We start from the raw sequence: 18,586 nt of genomic DNA on the forward strand, positions 1-18,586 counted from the left end.
GAATATGTACTATCATTATGATTTACTTATTATTTTCAATTAACAAAAACATATATGTGAAACTCTAACCTAAAAACACAAAAAATTAATATATAACTTAAAATGACAGTTTAAACCATTAAACAATAATAAGTAAAATAAATAATTAGAATAATAATGACTTTACATATTTTAATTAGGTATGTTGAAAATACCCTGACAGCACATTGTGAATAGCTTATTTTCCAAAAACGATATTTCAGAAACTAGCTTCGCTGCACATGGATGGATGTGAGGTGAAAGTTTCTTTAATTTATTTTGTAATATTTTTCAAAATTAATTAAAGGTGGTTGGGTATTTTGCAAAATTTCAAATTATTATAATCGTTGATTATATAGTTTTTAAACTTTAATTACATATCAACATCTATATAAAACACATTTTTATATATTATGGTTTCGACGATATTTACTCCACATTTAATATGGCAAATTACCTTCTGGAGTGTGTTTTACCCTTTAAAAGGGAAACTGGGGAAAAAACTAAAAAATACGTATTGTATTACTTGGATCTCTCTATATACCCGAAAAATTTCATCAAGATCATTTACATACACCTGTGAATGTTCCCTTGTAAGTGCCATTGAAGCTCGGCTTCATTATTCAGTCTATGATTATCAAGATAGCAGCGCAACTGTCTCCACGAGTGACTTGGAAGTCTCAACTCTGTATAAATTATATTGCTTTTTGAGTGACTGAGGCAAAGTGTTCATTGGTGAGGCGGCAACATTAGGCATCGCTGCGGGAGATGCAATCTATGTTGCGTTTGATGGGTAGGTCAGATCCTACAGTGCAGATCCTATACATACGAACCTTCGTACAAACAACTGAGTCATTTCCTATGTTACAGCCCACATTATATGTTACGGAGCAAAAACTAGACAAAATTCTGGTATTTACTATGAATGCTCTTTTCACCCTTGAACTGGCAGCTTCCAAAAAAGAGTGAACTGTCTATCGCAGGATATCCAGTCACATTCAATGAGATAGAAAGAGCTACGTAAATCGCTTTGTTTAAGTGATATCGGATCACCTCGGCGTAAGGGGCAATGAACGAGCTGACAGTCTTAACAAAAGCATGCAACAACTCGCATCCACTACAGTCTCCATTCCCCACTGTGATTACTATCCAGTTTTCAGTTAGAGCAAAAGAAGAGTCCTCATAATTATGTAATGAGGACATTAATTTTAAAGGGGCTTGATAGAAGGCAATTCAGTAGCTGTCTGTTTTTAATTGAAGGCATTGGTTAGAAATCAGATATGTCCACTTTTGGCCAAACTTGAGGTTTTACTACATAATAGTTTGAAAACAGGTCGATCACATGTTACAAGAATGAAAATTGTCCATGGAACAATTTCAGAATAACGAGTGGGATGGACTTGTTGACGATTGCTGTTTGGGGTAAGAACCAGATATGTCCGTGATTTTTCTTGCCATTCCACCAAACAGCTGTCAGCGTCTAGCATATGAAAGGAGCAGAACATAACACATGTATGTCTGCAGTGTCGTCCTTGTGCACATAGATACAGACTTCTGGCCTCACTCAAAAAAGCTGTTTCGGTGCAGCATTAAGAATGACGATAATGAGAAGTTTACTGTTTAAAAATACGGGTTCTTTGAATGCAGCACTGAACACAAACGTGTACTTCGCTGTAATGCGATTTATCATGTGTTCGTCATTCAGAAAGCCTCAACTACAATGACTTTTTCCTGTGGAAATCTTTGTATAGTGGTTCTGCTATGTCATCTGAAAAATACTAGTATAAAGATGTCACAAGGCTTGCCAAGAAGTATGTGCCCGCGTCAGACATGGAAGTTTATAATAAGTTGATATGTGATAGAAGCATGCTACATCCAGTACATCAGAGGGAGAAGCTCAATGAATTGTTATTAACTTTCCACAGGTATGACGTTTAATGCTCTATCCATTTTTTTGTAATTCTCATATTCTTCATAACATTGAGCAATCTGTAAAGTGCTTATAATTGTTTCTTTCATTACTTGTTTATTCATTTGACGTCATATTGATAAAAAAAGTTGTTTTGTGGAAGAGAGAGACAAGCCCATTTTCTTAAAAAACTCCAACAGATGCCATAATAAATCTTTGTACGGATATGTGATAACCTACTACAATGTACTGGTGGCCAATGCAAAGGTTGGGAAAAGACAAGACCGATGAAAAATGTTTTCCAACGTGAGCTGAGCTTTTATATTTTACTCGAAAGTATGTAAAAGTGACTTACCTAGTTATTGCACCACAGTCTTCAATTCTGGTATTAGGTGAAAGGAAATTGTCACCATTAATAGGTTAAGAAAAGACCATATGATCACCAAAAAACGTATGTTAAAGTTAATACCCTTTCCAACCTGCTATTACTCTACAGTTGATGAATATGAAGAGCTAAAAAAAGTTTTGGACTATTAAACCTGTGAATCTATTTCTAAATTCTGTAGACTTTGTAACAGGGAGTTTTAAGGAAACTTCAAATTTGTACCGGTCACCTGATTACTTTTTTTTTTTTGGGTGGTTGTTTAAAGGATAAGTTTCAGTATGAACAACATAATGTTCTTCGCCCTTGTGTTCATGAAAACGATGTGAACAAATTTTGAATTTAAACATTTCACCTTGTTCATGTCTTATATGGAAGATACTCACAATTTATTAAATCATGTCATCTTCCATTTCGCTGTTAGTGTTTTATTTTACTACTGCAATCTCAGCTTATGTGCCATTTTCAAGCGTAAGATTTATGACACATAAGTTGTCGTCACGCAGTGATAACAGCGTAAATTCTGCCTAACGTTAACCTATATGTCGAAAATTTTACGCTTTAAAATGGCACAAATGTCGTAATCGCAATATTAATTAAAACTCAAACAGCTAAAAGCAAGATGGCGTCTATAGAAGTTGTGTCCCCATATTACAAGAAACTGATCACAGTTTAATCTCACGTTTCTGAATCTTTCACACATTGTCATAAACCATTTCAAATAAAAAAATTTAAAATTGAGGCGCCCTTATCGCGAGGTGTTTTCCGACGAGCTGAGAATATGAAAATTAATCGTGCCCGCAACTCGACCGTAACCAAATCCAAGACTCAAGATTATAACAGGTACCACGCTTCAATAAACACATTTTCTTTACAGATACAACGTGTGTCCTAAGTAAATAAATACAAAGCTAAATGGGTAATAAATGAAGCAAAATGCAATCGCCATTACGTTGTTCTTCTGAGAAGTTACAATAATCATCTTGCTACGATCTAACACACTAAAAAATCACACAATAACATCATAAATTAGCTATGATCGTTACTTTAAATTTAAAAATTAAAATTTCGTCAACATTTTTATCACTTCAGTAAAATGCTTGGGTGAAGACAAATTTAAATAAAAATCAGAAAAAATGGGGTCATAAGGAACTATTACTAAGGAAGACACACAAGAAGTCTTGCAAAACTTACCACAATTCCTTTACCGGACCGTTGAACATCCACAGCACTACCAATCCAAGCGTCATCTTTCAGTATGTCCCGTTCCTGCTCAACTGGCAAAACCAAAAACTGATTACAATCAAGAAATCTATTTTAACAGTGTATCTGGCAGCAAAGACAGTATCACAGAAACAAAAAAAATTGTATCATTAATCATGACAACTTTACTTACGTATTTGGTCGAAAACTGGTCTGTTGAAAATTAAAGAATACAGAATGGATCGTATATAAAGAGAACTATGATCAATTACTATTGCGTAAGACGAGGCTCTAGCAGTGTTCTCCTACATTTTGACTTAATAACGACGGCGGTGTATCTTAGCACTGACTCCACGAGGGACAGAATATTTCGGGGAGCAATCTCGATGAACGCATTCACAACTCATGAACTGTGGTGGGAATTGGATCCAAGATCTGCACATCACGCGTAATGGCTTCTCCGATGTGCACAGTTGGATAGAGGGAAGTTGAATCTATGAGACAAACTGGGTGGAGTGGGGGTGGGATGGGGGGTAAGTGACAGGAAAGAGGTCCGGCGCCCAAACAACCTCAAATCTGTGGAGTGTTTCTCAAAGCATTCTGACGCAACTTGGGAGTGTGGTGTTGCTAAATACGCTGATAGCCTGTGCAGCGTAGCCTGAGATATGTTGTAGCCGAATGCACACGATTCGACAGTAAGTAAGTACGCCATTGCAAGGTGATGTCAGATTACCAGGAGCATCATTTTTTTCGACGGATGCGGCTCTCACACGAAACTGCCTTCGTAATCTCATAATCCGCTCCTCGAATAGTGTCAATGGGGTAGTAAGTTTAACGTCGTCATGTTAAAAACTGAAAACTATCGGTATTGTAACATCCCTTCTGACTGCAGAGAGCTATGAGACACAAGACATTGTCACACCGACCGGCTCTCAGGAATAATACGTAACTGTTAAAACTCTAGCGACGATAATGTGTTTCATCAACAGGATTCGAGCTTGTTGCTGTAACCAGTACCCACTGCTACCGTGTGCATTTCAGTGATGCAGATACAGGGTCGCAGGCCAATAAATGGATAGAATACTTTTAAATGTCAGCCTTCAGAAAAGAGACGATAAAAGTTAGCAAAGTGAGCGATCCACATTCATGGTCGACACCAACAGTTCTTTAAATTTCTTAAACTCCTCAATGCGAGAGGAGAAACGTTTGATCACAGACATGGCGTGTGGGTTTCCATTTGGCCGGCTGGTTGAATCGTGCAATATCTAGTTACGTGGGACATTTGGAAGTGACAGTGGCCCGATGTTGGACGGCATGGGAATGCAGGCATACTCCTCGCCAAGGATCCTGTCGACCACGTCTGGACACCAGAAGAGAGGGTCGCCGTACTGTGCACATCGTAACCCCGTCACGTTTGCGTCTGCCTTACAAGAACAAGAAATGGGCTCCCTGAATCTTCCGTGTCATCGCGCACCATTCGCTAGACACTAGTCGGACTAGGCAATTACCGTCCCAAGCGTAGGCTACCGTTAACACCACAACACAAACGGCTGTGTCTGGAGTGTTGCTGTGAGAGGGAAGCATGGACTGCTGACGAACGGCGGCGCACTGTGTTCACGGATGAATCACGGTTTTGCGCCAACCTGGATTAGGCCTGTCATCGTCCGAGAGCATAGTGGTGACATGGGAAGAGATCCAACGATCGGAGAAAAACAGCAGTATTACTCCTGGTGTCGTGGTATGCAAAGCCCATTGGGTACTACAGTGAAGAGCCAAAGAAACTGCTACAGCTGCCTAATATCGAGCAGGGCCCCTCCGAGCACGCAGAAGTGCCGCACCACGACGTGACATCGATTCGACTGATGCCTGAAGTACCTGTCGAGGGAACTGACTCCATGAATCCTGCAGGGCTGTCCATAAATCCTTAAGAGTACGAAGGAGTGGAGATCTCTTCTGAACAGCACGGTGCAAGGCATCCCAGATATGCTCAATAACATTCATGTGTGGGGAGTTTGGTGACCAGCGGAAGTGTTCAAACTCGTAAGAGTGTTCATGGTGCTACACTGTAGCAGTTCTGGACGTATGGGGTATCGCATTGTCCTGCTAGAATTGTCCAAGTCCGTCGGAACGCATAGTGGACATGAATGGGTGCAGGTAATCAGATAGGATGATTACGTACGAGTCACCTGTCAGAGTCGTATCTAGACATATCAGGGGTCCAATATCACTCCAAATGCACTATGACAGAGCCTCCACCAATTTGGCTCAGATGGCTATGAGCACTATGGGACGTAACTTCTGAGGTCATCAGTCCCCTAGAACTTAGAACTACTTAAACCTGACTAATCTAAGGACGTCACTCACATCCATGCCCGAGGGAGTATTCGAACCTGCGACCGTAGCGGTCGCGCGGTTCAAGACTGTAGCGCCACCAATTTGAACAGTCCCCTCTTGATATGCACGGTCTATGGATTCATGATGTTGTCTCCATACCCGTCCACGTCCATCCGCTAGATACAATCTGAAACGAGGCTCGTCCGACCAGGCAACATATTTCCAGTCATCAACAGCCCAATGCCGGTGTTTGCGGGCCCAGGTCAGACGTATAGCTTTGTATCGTACCGTCATCAAGGGTACACGAGTCGGCCTTCAGCTCCGAAAGCCCCTATCGATGATGTTCCGTTGAATAGTTCTCATGCTGACACTTGTTGATAGTCCAGCACTGAAATCCGCAGCAATTTGCGGAAGCATTGCACTTCTGTCACGTTGAACGATTCTCTTCAGTCATCGTTGGTCCCGTTCTTGCAGATTCTTATTCCGGCCGCAGCGATGTCGGAGATTTGATGTTTTAGCGGATTCCTGATATTCACGGCACTATCGTGAAATCTTTATGCGGGAAAATCCCAACTTGATCGCTACTTCGGAGGTGGTGTGCCCCACCGCTTCTACGCCGACTATAACACCATTTTCAAATTCACTTAAATCTTGATAACCCGCCATTGTAGCAGCAGTAAACGGATTTAACAACTGCGTCGAACACTGTTGTCTTACACAGGCGTCGCCGACGGCAGCGCCGTATTCTTCCTATTTACATATCATTATATTTGAATACGCATGCCTTCATCACTTTCTTCGGCGCCTCAGTGTACTGCAGGTGACGGCTCGTAGTGATTGAGGAAACTCTGACGGATGTTACGGACATCCTGTGTCTTCACGTTATCCCTCACGTGGCAATATATTTAAGCCCCAGGACAATGCCCTTCCATTCTTGACACGTGTTTTTATGAAGTGTCTGTGTTTTCTTAAGGTACTCATGTGGCCAGCAATATAACCAGATGTGTCTCCGATAGAACATGTGTGGCTCCAGCTCGGACGTCAGTTCAGCCCCAGAGCCAGTATCCTGGATATCAAGGATCACTTACAATACCTGTAAACCGGTTTGTGTCAGAATAGGACACAACTGCTTTGTGACACCCTTCCCAACCGAACCTGTGCGTGCATCTAGGCCAGAAGGCGTGCAACGTCATACTGTCGCGTTGTATCACACTGCCAAGTTCTTTTTGCAGAGTTGACTTGATTCTGTAATCACCGAATTAATATCACATACCATCTCAGTTCACGAAGTTTCCTCCTCAGCTTGTGGGTGCTTCAAGTTTTTTGTTATGCAGTGTATTTGTGAGTCCCACAAGACTTTTATAATATATTACCTCAAAAGCAACAACTTGGACTAGACACCAGATCGTTAAAATTATTTCAGTGTTTCGTTCATCTTATGCACGTACAAATCGTGCAGTTGGGGGGGATGCCAGAGTTGTGGCCAGAAACAGCTGCTCTCCCAGGGTCCAAGTGCACAGCAGAAAAGAAATCACGGCCGGGGCAGGCGTTTATGACGTACGCAGAATACTGGAACGAGGAGCTACTGATACCGAAAGAAAGTGTACCCTCACCGTAAAACATTTATATGTGACTAGGAAAATGGAAGGTGACTAAAAAAAGTGCTATTTTCTACAGGACCGCAGCGGTATTGAAGCACAGTCTACATACTCAGATTGATAATCAGTACATAACCGTATGTGACCAAGATGAAGGAAAGTCCAAAACAAATGAAAGCGTAAACAAAGTAAAAAAAGTGACTTGTTCAAGTCATTTAACACACAGCCACACTTTTCAACCACCAGTGTCAATGACGGAATAATGGTTGGACAGTTTCACAGACAAAACAAGTATTATGTCGTCCAAGCTGCTGAATACTCCAGTAACAATCGACGATGCGCAAATCGAATACTCGATAACATTTCACGATTATTTTTATATTCATGATGTTTCTATTTTCCCAGATGTACGTAACATTACTGTAGTTACAAGACAAGATACTGTCTCTCTCTTATTCTTTCTCTCTCTCTCTCTCTCTCTCTCTCTCTCTCTCTCTCTCTCTCGACTTCGTATGTGCATAAATTATGTTTATAGCTGACTCTTCAATATTTGTGTAAATTAAATTGGAACATCATGAAACAAATGCAAGTTCATGGGAATTACCGGACTGCTAAAGAATTAGGTAAATGACGAGAGTGAGCGCTTCTAACAGTCTTTGCGGGTGGGTGTTTTACTTGAGTCTGTTTCAGTTCTGCAGTATTCAGTGGTGTTTATTTGCTACTGAAAAATTCCTACTATCTTCAAGGACATAGAACAAGCCGTGTAGAAGGAGTGCAACATTCCCTCAGTGACAATATCAGACATGTGGGGATAGCAAGTTGTTTTAACTAGTTTGGTGTAGAAAACAACCAAAGTTGCGAAATTCAGTTCTTTCTTTGTAAATGATGACCGCTTTCGGGTATCAGAAAGCATTCTCAAATCATCCAAACAGAAAAAAATGTTGTATTCCGCGATAGCATGCAAACCATATTATATTGTACATATTTGCGTCTGACTCAAGTTTTTCAATGATCATTGGCAAGGCAAACATACGAGTGTTTTATGTTTGCCCTACCAATGGTCCCCGAAATATCTGATTTGCTGCACACCAGTCTTCGGACAGAAGCCCACGACAGAAAAAACAACAAAACAACATATATTCCATAATAAATTTTCACATTTGAAGGCAACACCTTTTTCGACTAAATCATCGCACATTTGTATCAGATTCTTGCACCTAGAAATCCTAGAGTAGTAGTAACCTGACTGTCTGAAGACGCAATATTCTGACTTTTCTCCTTTTCCTTGCCTTCATTCTCCTGACATTTTATTAGCTATCTTTCTGCTGGTCCTCGTTTTTAGAATTAAAAGTCGCCGATTATATTAAACAAACTTCTGATGTGTTACAATAATTCTATTATCCAGTTATACATCTAATATTGCGTTATAGAATAGGTTTTTGGACTGAGAGGTTTAGACTGATTGGCATGTAAAATTTGGGGGAATCGACAAAGGATGACAAATACATTACATCTACTTTCACATGGATATCTGTATCTACATATCGCAAGCTATCTCGTGGTGTGTGGCGAAGGGTACTGAAGGGTATCACTGCGGTTCCTCCTTTCCTGTTCCAGTTGCAAATGGTGCGCGGGAAGAATGGTTGTTGGAACGCCTGTGTGTGAGCACCATTTTCTCTAATTTCCTCTTCATGGTCTTTACGCGAGATATGCTATGGAGAAACCAACATATTGATTGACTCTTCAAGGAACGTACGCCCTCGAAATTTTGATACTAAACCAAACCTTAACGCACAACGTCTTCGTCACGCCGAATGCCATTGGAGCTAGACAGATATCTCCGTGACTTTCGCGCTTATTTAAGCGATCCAGTGACGAAATGCGCGACTCTTACTCAAGCAGGGCGACACTGTGCATACAGCCGCCGCTCCAGTTTAGCTACGTAGATTTGGACAAACACTTCGTATAATACATAGAAAAACCTGCGCCACTTGAGATGACTAAACATGTTTCCCATTTGTATCCCTTTACATCTGCCCGCTACCAATAACTGCACCGCTTTTGACCATGTTACTCTAAATTGCAATAGGTTACAAATAAAAGGATATTATTTTTATAAGTAATTGTACAAGAGCAAAAACACATTGCCATGAGAGCTGTCTCTGCTTTGAAAAGAAACTCCTCACCTGTGAAATTAGAAATGACGATGGGGTCACACTGAAGGTCTTCCATTGAGCACGCGAAGACAGCGCCCGTGCCACCGTATCGTGGCGCCGACACCACCAACCTGTCAGACAGATCAACACACATAGTTCATATGTCTGTGCCCCAAAAATGTACCTCTCACCACGCTCTAAGCAGCTTCGATGCCAATGGGCACATACGAGCAGCACACAAAGCCGCAACTGCCCAGCCTTAATTTCACCAGTGTAGCTTGCGTCTCTCCAAAACCAAAACTGTTCCTTTCCTATGTCTTTAAACACAATGCACTTCAATTCGCCTTCTATATTCGTCTTCCCTCTCCCATAGGCAGTCTGTGCATGCTAATAAATTCTCCCATATTCTCAATTTCTCAGACATTTTCACAAATCCCAGACAGTTTGAGGATTATAACTTGCAGGATAGACTTCCCATGGTCTTTTGTGGGATTATTCACAAAGTACACACTGATCTCCCAAACAGCATTCACGATCGAGATATTATGGACCTGATGCCCTGCTCATCGTTAATTTTGTATGCATCCCTGTTCTTTCGAACACAAAGAACTCAAAATTGAAATGCCAGGAAACATTGAACCCCATTTACAGTGACTGCTACTTTTTACTGTTTCTATTTTCCTAGGAGTAGGTAAATTTTGGATGCTAAACTGTACTCTAAGTTACAGTCAAATACGTCGTCATCGTCTGGGGCAGTGGGAGAGCCCCTGCAACTTAACTGCCATCGTACAAGCGATTCTTGCATTTCTGTTAGTGTTTACCATTGTGCTCCCTCCCCATCCCACTCTGCTGGGGTATGTTTTTGGTCCCTCTGGGGGAAAAATAGACGTTTCATTACGCATCTAATTCCCTTTTGAAGTCTTCGCGTTTTCGAGAAGTTTGATTTCGTCGTCCTCCTCCCACACCTCCTACACTGCGTTAACAGTTCCATCCCTGCATAAGATTTGTACCCAATATAGTCTATGTCATGTTTAAGACATTAAAAGTCAGAGTAGTCCCATAGTCAAGGAAAGAGCAATGACTGCCGTTATAACCAAGGTCCTAGTGGAGATGATTTATCGTTACCGTCCTTCGGCCTAGCATGAGGTGTCGAGTGCGTAGCTGTGTCGTCTACATGAATGTGATTTGCCTGTACACTGTAGTGTTGAGTCTTTGTTGTTACCGATAAAAGGAAGTGAGAGGCTGAAACCCGGTGTCAGCGCCTGGTCTACTCCTCTCGAATAGCACGACGGAGGCCTCTCCGCTTAACGCCCCAGGCGACGAACAGATCAATATCACCGGTGTACGGAGGTGTTTAGAATTTAATCAAGGGCGAAGGCTGGTGATCAGGAGCTTTACGCCAATACCTGTCCTCCCGTTGCTGGCCAAGTACTGCAAGTGAAAAAGTTCCACCAGCAGGATCCGAACTGGCCTACCTCCGAGTCGAGCGCTGGCGACACAATGAAGGCTGTATGCAACAAATATCAAACTGGCACGAAGAGTACTGCATTCTTGTATATACAAACGATTAGCATTTCAACGAAACTGGACAAAGTGGCTAGCAGACAGTCTTCTACATTATCTATACAAGGAAAGATTGCACGGTTGGTTTGACAGCAAGAGACATACAAGAGGATCGTGCTATTCGTAGTGCAAGAAGGAGAAAAGTCTACTAAAGTGTGTCGGAGTACCACATCGTCAGGATCGTTGGTCCCTTTGGGCAGCAGTTTGTTTTTCTACGATATTATCTCTCGCATTAGATGGGATCCCACGACTGTCATTCGAATGCTGAATCGATAGGTTGATGGTAGCTGTACTCAACACCACACAGGTTCTCAACAACCCCAAAACACCGACAGGACAGACGTGTCTTCAGTGAAACTGGGCTTATTTGCTATTCACAATATATATAAATGACCTTGTGGATAACATCGGACGTTCACTGAGGCTTTTTGCGGATGATGCTGTAGTATATCGACAGGTTGTAACAATAGAAAATTCTACTGAAATGCAGGAGGATCTGCAACGAATTGACGCATGGTGCATGGAATGGAAATTGAATCACAATGTAGACAAGTGTAATGAGCTGCGAATACATAGAAAAAAAGATCCCTTATCATTTAGCTACAAAATAGCAGGTCAGCAACTGGAAGCACTTAATTCCATAAATTATCTGGGAGTAGGCATTAGGCTTGATTTAAAATGGAATGACCATATTAAATTAATCGTCGGTAAAGCAGATGCCAGACTGAGATTCATTGGAAGAATCCTAAGAAAATGCAGTCCGAAAACAAAGGAAGTAGGTTACAGTACACTTGTTCGCCCATGCTTGAATACTGCTCATTGGTGTGGGATCCGTACCAGATAGGGTTGATAGAAAAGATAGAGAAGATCCAATGGAGAGCAGCGTGCTTCGTTACAGGATCATTTAGTAATCTCAAAAGCGTTACGGAGATGATAGATAAACTCCAGTGGAAGACTCTGCAAGAGAGACGCTCAGTAACCCGGTACGGGCTTTTGTTGAAGTTTCGAGAACATACCTTCACCGAGGAGTCAAACAGTATATTGCGCCCTCCTACGTATATCACGCGAAAAGACCATGATGATAAAATCAGAGAGATTAGAGCCCACACGGAAGCATACCGACAATCTTTCTTTCCACGAACAATATGAGACTGGAATAGAAGGGAGAACCGATAGAGGTACTCGATGTACCCTCCACCGCACACCGTCATGTGACTTGCGGAGTATGGATTTAGATGTAGATGACAAACATCCACATGGACAGTGTAACTACGTTCACCAACCAATACCTGTCAACAATGTGATCATTGTTGTGGCTTCTCTTGACGCTGCAGCACAGAGCGGCACACCGAAAATAGTGCACCCAACGATACCAGTGGGCGCAGGAGCAGCATCATGTCGTCTTTTCAGACGAGTCCCGGCTCTGCATACAGTATCACGATGGATGTATCGATGTGGAGAGGCTTCGAGGAGAACGACTATTGCCACATTGATCTGTCATCGTCATATGAGACTGTAAGGTCCGATCAAACAGTTTCTACCTGAGTCCCTGCTGCAGCCAATACGATGCGGGTATATAAGCACCGACATGAAAGCAAGGGATTAGTGCGGCATTCGTATCTTTCCGACATGCATGTGGTAAATGCAAAAATTTGAACTATGGCTCTTGTTATTACCAAATGCGTTCAAACAGGGCCAACGTACTGTTATTCTTTTCTTTGCTGCCGAAGGACAAACATCGATATACGTCCATAGGACAATGAAGAACGTGTATGGGACAGCGTGTCTGTCGAAAACCACTACTGTGGAATGGTGCTCCAAGTTCCACACTGGTCGCGATTCGATACAAGACGCAACACTGAGCATGTTGTTGCAGGAAGTAACAGTTTTTCACACAGCAGAACACGGTGTTTTATGAGGCGGGTATCTTCAACCACCAGGTTGATAAAAAACTGTGTTCTGCTGTTCGACTTGTCAACAGTGTGTGGAACGATAACATAACACGACCTAGGCCACAAATATGTAACTTATGTATTCTGATATGGTTATGTCACATTTTATTGTATTTTAATTTATTTTATTATTCATTTATATTAGTTAATCATTTAAAAAAATTCTTCCACTGGGCATATGATTGTATGCAGTACATTTGATTGTTGTGATGCATGGCCTATTACTACTATGTTGTACGGGTTTATGAACAACAGCGTATACATTTGTTCATCTATTATGCTATATTCGAGTAAAACAGTGGAAACTATTAACAACAGCACGACATATGCAGAAGAATATTTGCCCTAATGTTACATATAGTTATAATGATATATATATATATATATATATATATATATATATATATATATATATATATATATATGTCCTTTTGAGCCTCTTACATAGTTAACATAGTTGTTAACGTATGTTCTATGTATTTTTATAATAGTACATTTGTTCTACTCATTGTACAGGGGCCTGAATATGGCATCAATGTAATGCCGAAACTGGTAGCATATAAGAAGTTCACAAAATAAATTTCTATAATACATACGGCTGTTGGTAAATTATTGTATTAAGAAATACGTGCCCGTTGTCTCACTGTCCATAATGGATCAACAAAGATACTATATAAGAGGCGATCAAAACGTTTCCGTTTGAGGGCGCTGCTGCAGCATATACACAAAGTAGGGCTAGGGCTACTACAATGGGAGTATATCAGCACCAATTTGTAGGCAGGGTGGTAGTGTGGTATTCATGCCTTTCCGAGGTGTTGTAAATGCAGAAACGTGAAACGGCGACGTTATTACCAAACACGTCCAAATAAGACCAAAATGCTGTTATTCTTTTTCTGGCTGCAAACATTGACATACATTCATTAGAGAATAAAGAATGTGTAGGGTCAGCATGCCTGTCGAAAACCACCGTTGTGGAATGGTGCGTTAAGTTCCATGCTGGTCGCTGTTCAACACAAGACGGCGGTCGATCTGGGAGGCCAGTCTCAATTGGGAGGTTCTAGTCGACAAGCTGTTACGGACCTCTTCATGCAGCAGGATAGGGTGTTTCACCAAATGGGTATCTTCAGACTGGTGGGCTGTAGGACGATTACCTCAATGCTAATGGCTGTTTTGCCTGGTTGGCATACCGCTTTGGGACTATATGGCCTTCGAAAAGAAACTCTTTGACTGCCCCTTGTATTCTGATTACAAATAAATTTGCTAATATTTGCAGCTATTTTTCCTCAGTTGTTACTTCAATTATGTTTTATCATGTAGATAAGAAAATATTCCGCCTTTTGCAACTGAATATTTAATTTGTGTGTGCCAAATGTACGAGGGTCGGTCAAAAAGTAACGCCTCCCATTTTTTTTCTACTTAAAAAAATTAAGTTAAGTGAAAAATTTGAATTTGGCGCCATTCCTCAAACCTTCTTCTGCAATCCACTGCAGTAGTAACTTTCTGTGTCAACAGGTGGCAGCACAGCAGAAGTTTGTAAGATGGCCGACATCGATGTTCGTTTGAGACAGCGTTGTGTGATTGAATTCTTGAATGCAGAAGGTGAAACGCCCATACGCATTCATGAAAGACTGAAGAAGGTGTATGGTGTTGTGACAGTGGATGTCAGCACTGTTAGACGATGGGTTCGTCGTTGTAAGGAAGCTGAAGGGCAAACACCGTTGACTGACGAAAAGCGGAGCGGCAGGCCGGTGAGTGCAGTGACTCCACACAACATTCAGCAAGTTGATGACATCATTCGTGGTGACCGTCGGGTGACTGCAGATGAAGTGTGTCGCATTATTTCTCTTAGTAAAGGCAGTGTGATCACGATTATTAAACAATTGGGGTACTCAAAAGTTTGTGCACGGTGGGTTCCAAGAATGTTAACCGATCAGAATAAAGAGGCAAGGAAAACAATAGCCTCCCAACACTTGCAGCGCTTCCGTTTGGAGGGAGATGAGTTTCTGAAAAAAATTGTGACCGGGGACGAAACATGGGTGCATTTTTTTGAACCCGAATCAAAGAGGCAGTCAATGGAGTGGCGTCACACAAGCTCGCCGAGGAAGAAAAAATTCAAAACTGTGCGATCGGCAGGGAAAGTTATGGCAACAGTTTTCTGGGATACAGAGGGTGTGATTCTGGTTGATTTTTTGGAGCAGGGATGCACAATAAATTCTGTTCAATACGTCACAACCCTCAAAAAACTTAAAGCACGTCTTCAGCGAGTTCGCCCAACAAAATCAATGGCAGATGTTCTTCTTTTGCATGACAATGCAAGACCACACACCAGTCGTCACACCTCTGACGAGATTGTCAAAATTGGATGGGAAGTTTTGCCTCATCCCCCATACAGCCCTGACCTGGCACCATCAGACTTCCATCTGTTCGGGCCACTAAAAGAAGCTCATCGTGGGATTCATTTTGAAGATGAGGAGGCCGTCAAAACATCCGTGCATCAATGGCTTAGGAAGCAGAGCTGTGATTTTTACCGTGCTGGGATACATGCCCTTGTTCAAAGATGGACCAAAACTGTAGAGATGGGCGGAGATTACATTGAAAAATGACAAAATGATCCTCAATGTTGTGGTTTTCAACCTATGTAATTGCATTTAAATTTCCTGACAATTAAATGTAGAAAAAAAAATAGGAGGCATTACTTTTTGACTGACCCTCGTATTTCAGTTATTCATGCTAGGCATCTTCAGTGGTCTCTAGTATAAAGAAAAATATTCAATCCTCAAAATATTTGTAATTAAATAATTTTATTTATATTATAGACCACTGATCATGCATTGAATGAATAGGTAAGACATGTCTGGTATGCACAAGTAAAACATTCGATTTTAAAACAGAAAATTTTTCTTGTTTTTGTAATAATTGTCTTCGGAATGATGCCCGTAGTGGACTAATTTCTTTTAAAGAATAAACGCCTTGTCTTTATTTCTTAGTGCTTTTCAACAAGGATTTCGTAAGCGTTTTTCTCATATCCCAGTTGAATGGTGTCTTGATTTTACCTCCGACGAGGATTGCCACTCTCTATACATACTGAAGAAACACACCCAAAGCTCTTTGTTTTCCTCATATGACACTGTCTAAGCAGCAGTGTCGATATCGAGAACGACTGCTAAAGAATCAGTTAACAACACAGAATCAGACACTGTACCACTGCTACTCGACCAACTCTCACAAGCAACCCCTTGAGTTCAATCTTTAGTAAGGCTTAATTTAAAGTGTTGTGTTAACAATTATCACAGGAAAAATATTAAATGCTAATGACTCACCATGTGAATCAGAAAAGTGATAGAAAATGAGTCTCTGGGAGCTACAAAGATCAACCCCTTATGGGATGTACGTATTACACTGCACAAAATGGACATCGTCGACATTCAAGTAATGTTCAAAACAAACCATTAACTTGCACCATGAAGAACGAATGAACAATGGCAAGCCGCCGTGGCCTCAAAGGTTCACACCATCAGGAATGAAGGTGTCTCCTTGGAAGTTACAAATCGTGTAGGAGGTTCAGCTAGTTATCCACTCTTAAAGAATTCATACAGAATCATATTGCTGTAAGAGGGTGATGAGAACTGAAGAAGCGTGTCAGCATGACATCGAATGCGAAACAGACTGTCGTGGAAACTTCCTGGCAAATTAAAACTGTGTGCCGGACCGAGACTCGAACTCCTGCCAGGAAGTTTTATATCAGCGCACACTCCGCTGCAGAGTGAAAATCTCAGCCGGCCGGGGTGCCCGTGCGGTTCTAGGCGCTACAGTCTGTAACCGCTAGATCGCTATGGTCGCAGGTTCGAATCCTGCCTCGGGCTTGGGTGTGTGTGATGTCTTTAGGTTATTTAGGTGTAAGTAGTTCTAAGTTCTAGGGGACTGATGACCTTAGAAGTCCCATAGTGCTCAGAGCCATTTCAACCATTTTTTTTTGAAAATCTCATCTAGACTGTAGTGGAGCTTATCGTGAAACTGGCTACCCTTCAGGCGTAGCTCCAGATAATGCGATTATGTGTTTTATAGGCAAGGAAAGAATAAACATCCAGGGGCTGAATTTATACAGCGGTTGCAGGTGGTGAATTAAAATATCATACTCCCTTCAGGAGGGATACTTTGCTGTAAAGGAGTATTATTTTTATACGCAAACCAGAAATCAAGCAAAAGCAAGATATTTTGACCAGTTATTGACCAAAAACAATGTTCAAACCACAGTTGTAGTTCTCTTACGCCAGTTTCCCACTCTTGCTTCTTGTGTCGTAAATATTCCCTACCGCCCTTGCAAGATCACACTCACGAAAAAGAATCGTAGGCTGCAGAGCACCTCCAGCTTCTCGCAAGTCAATAAATAACTCTCCAGGCAATTTACCATCCAGATTAACAGTCGACGTAATTGTGTACGAATGCGCTAAGGCATTGATGTTAGTGATCTTCATACAACTCCCTTGATACTCCTAATTTCAGGGTTCCTTTCACATGCATTTCTGTTTAAAATCCTGACTGGCTGGAGTTGATAACAAATTGTTTTCTGCACGATGGGGTAAGTTTTTTTGTATCATCCATAAATTTTCGGGCCGATTCCACCGTTCGCCGCGCATCGTCAAGTTGTTTTGTTTGAAATTTCGTTGTTTTACGTCTTCCTATTCTGTAGTACTGTTTGAAGTTAGGCAACCAACCAATGCTTTCCTTGAAATCACTGTAATTTATTTCATGCGCAGTTTGACGTGTATAACATAATTGGTCATTATCATCCAAATCCTATAAATTGCATTGAGCAACCTTCAAACGCGCAGACGCCAGTTTTTGTAACTAGTGCTCCTTGTATTCACTTGAATATCCGTCGTTTTTCTTAAGCACTACACAGTCATGTTGCTACGGACTTATTGGAAATCTGTTCATAATTTTTTTTCACTAAGTTGCGGATTATCTTCCATGTACGTAATTGTGTTTATTGCCCCTTCCTCAGATAACGATTGTCCAAGTTTCACTGGAGATGGGATTTGTGGCTCCCTGCCCGAGAAAACTGATGAACTATATGACTCGACACCTGATTCAACACAACTCTACTTGTTAAGCACATATCGCCAGCATTTTACTCCTCAAGTACATTTTATGTACAGTCGAATGGATACGACACCAAACATTCCACTGATTCATCTTACAGAAACGTTAATATTTCGTTTGCCGCTTCTTTCTCATTCTGCGAAATTCCTACAACTATTGTTGTAGATATAATGCAATGTTTGCTTCGTTTATCTTTATCATTGCTCTACTTTGTATCAACACGAGTAGCACCATAGCAATGTGGTGAGTTAGTCGTCAACTATGCAGTTCAATTACGCTCTGTAGCCTCATGCTGTGCTCACCACTGGATACTGCCAGTTCTGCCCTCTGTTGCCATTAGTAGCCAATACTGTAGTTGCATGATAGAC

At 41.3% G+C, this 18,586-nt stretch overlaps 1 protein-coding gene across 1 annotated transcript in view; it reads right to left on the reverse strand.

The window, feature by feature from the left end:
• The window catches only part of LOC126272606 (integrin alpha-PS4-like), a 493,607-nt gene that overhangs the window by 464,018 nt on the left and 11,003 nt on the right, over positions 1–18,586 (reverse strand). The window contains exons 2-3 of the mRNA XM_049975549.1: positions 9,631–9,731; positions 3,504–3,586 (exon numbers count right to left, since the gene is read on the reverse strand). Coding sequence (XP_049831506.1) covers positions 3,504–3,586; positions 9,631–9,731 — 184 coding nt within the window. The remainder of the gene's footprint in view (positions 1–3,503; positions 3,587–9,630; positions 9,732–18,586) is intronic.

This window comes from Schistocerca gregaria, chromosome 5 (genome assembly GCF_023897955.1).
Source record: "Schistocerca gregaria isolate iqSchGreg1 chromosome 5, iqSchGreg1.2, whole genome shotgun sequence".
Taxonomy (NCBI): Eukaryota; Metazoa; Arthropoda; class Insecta; order Orthoptera; family Acrididae; genus Schistocerca; species Schistocerca gregaria.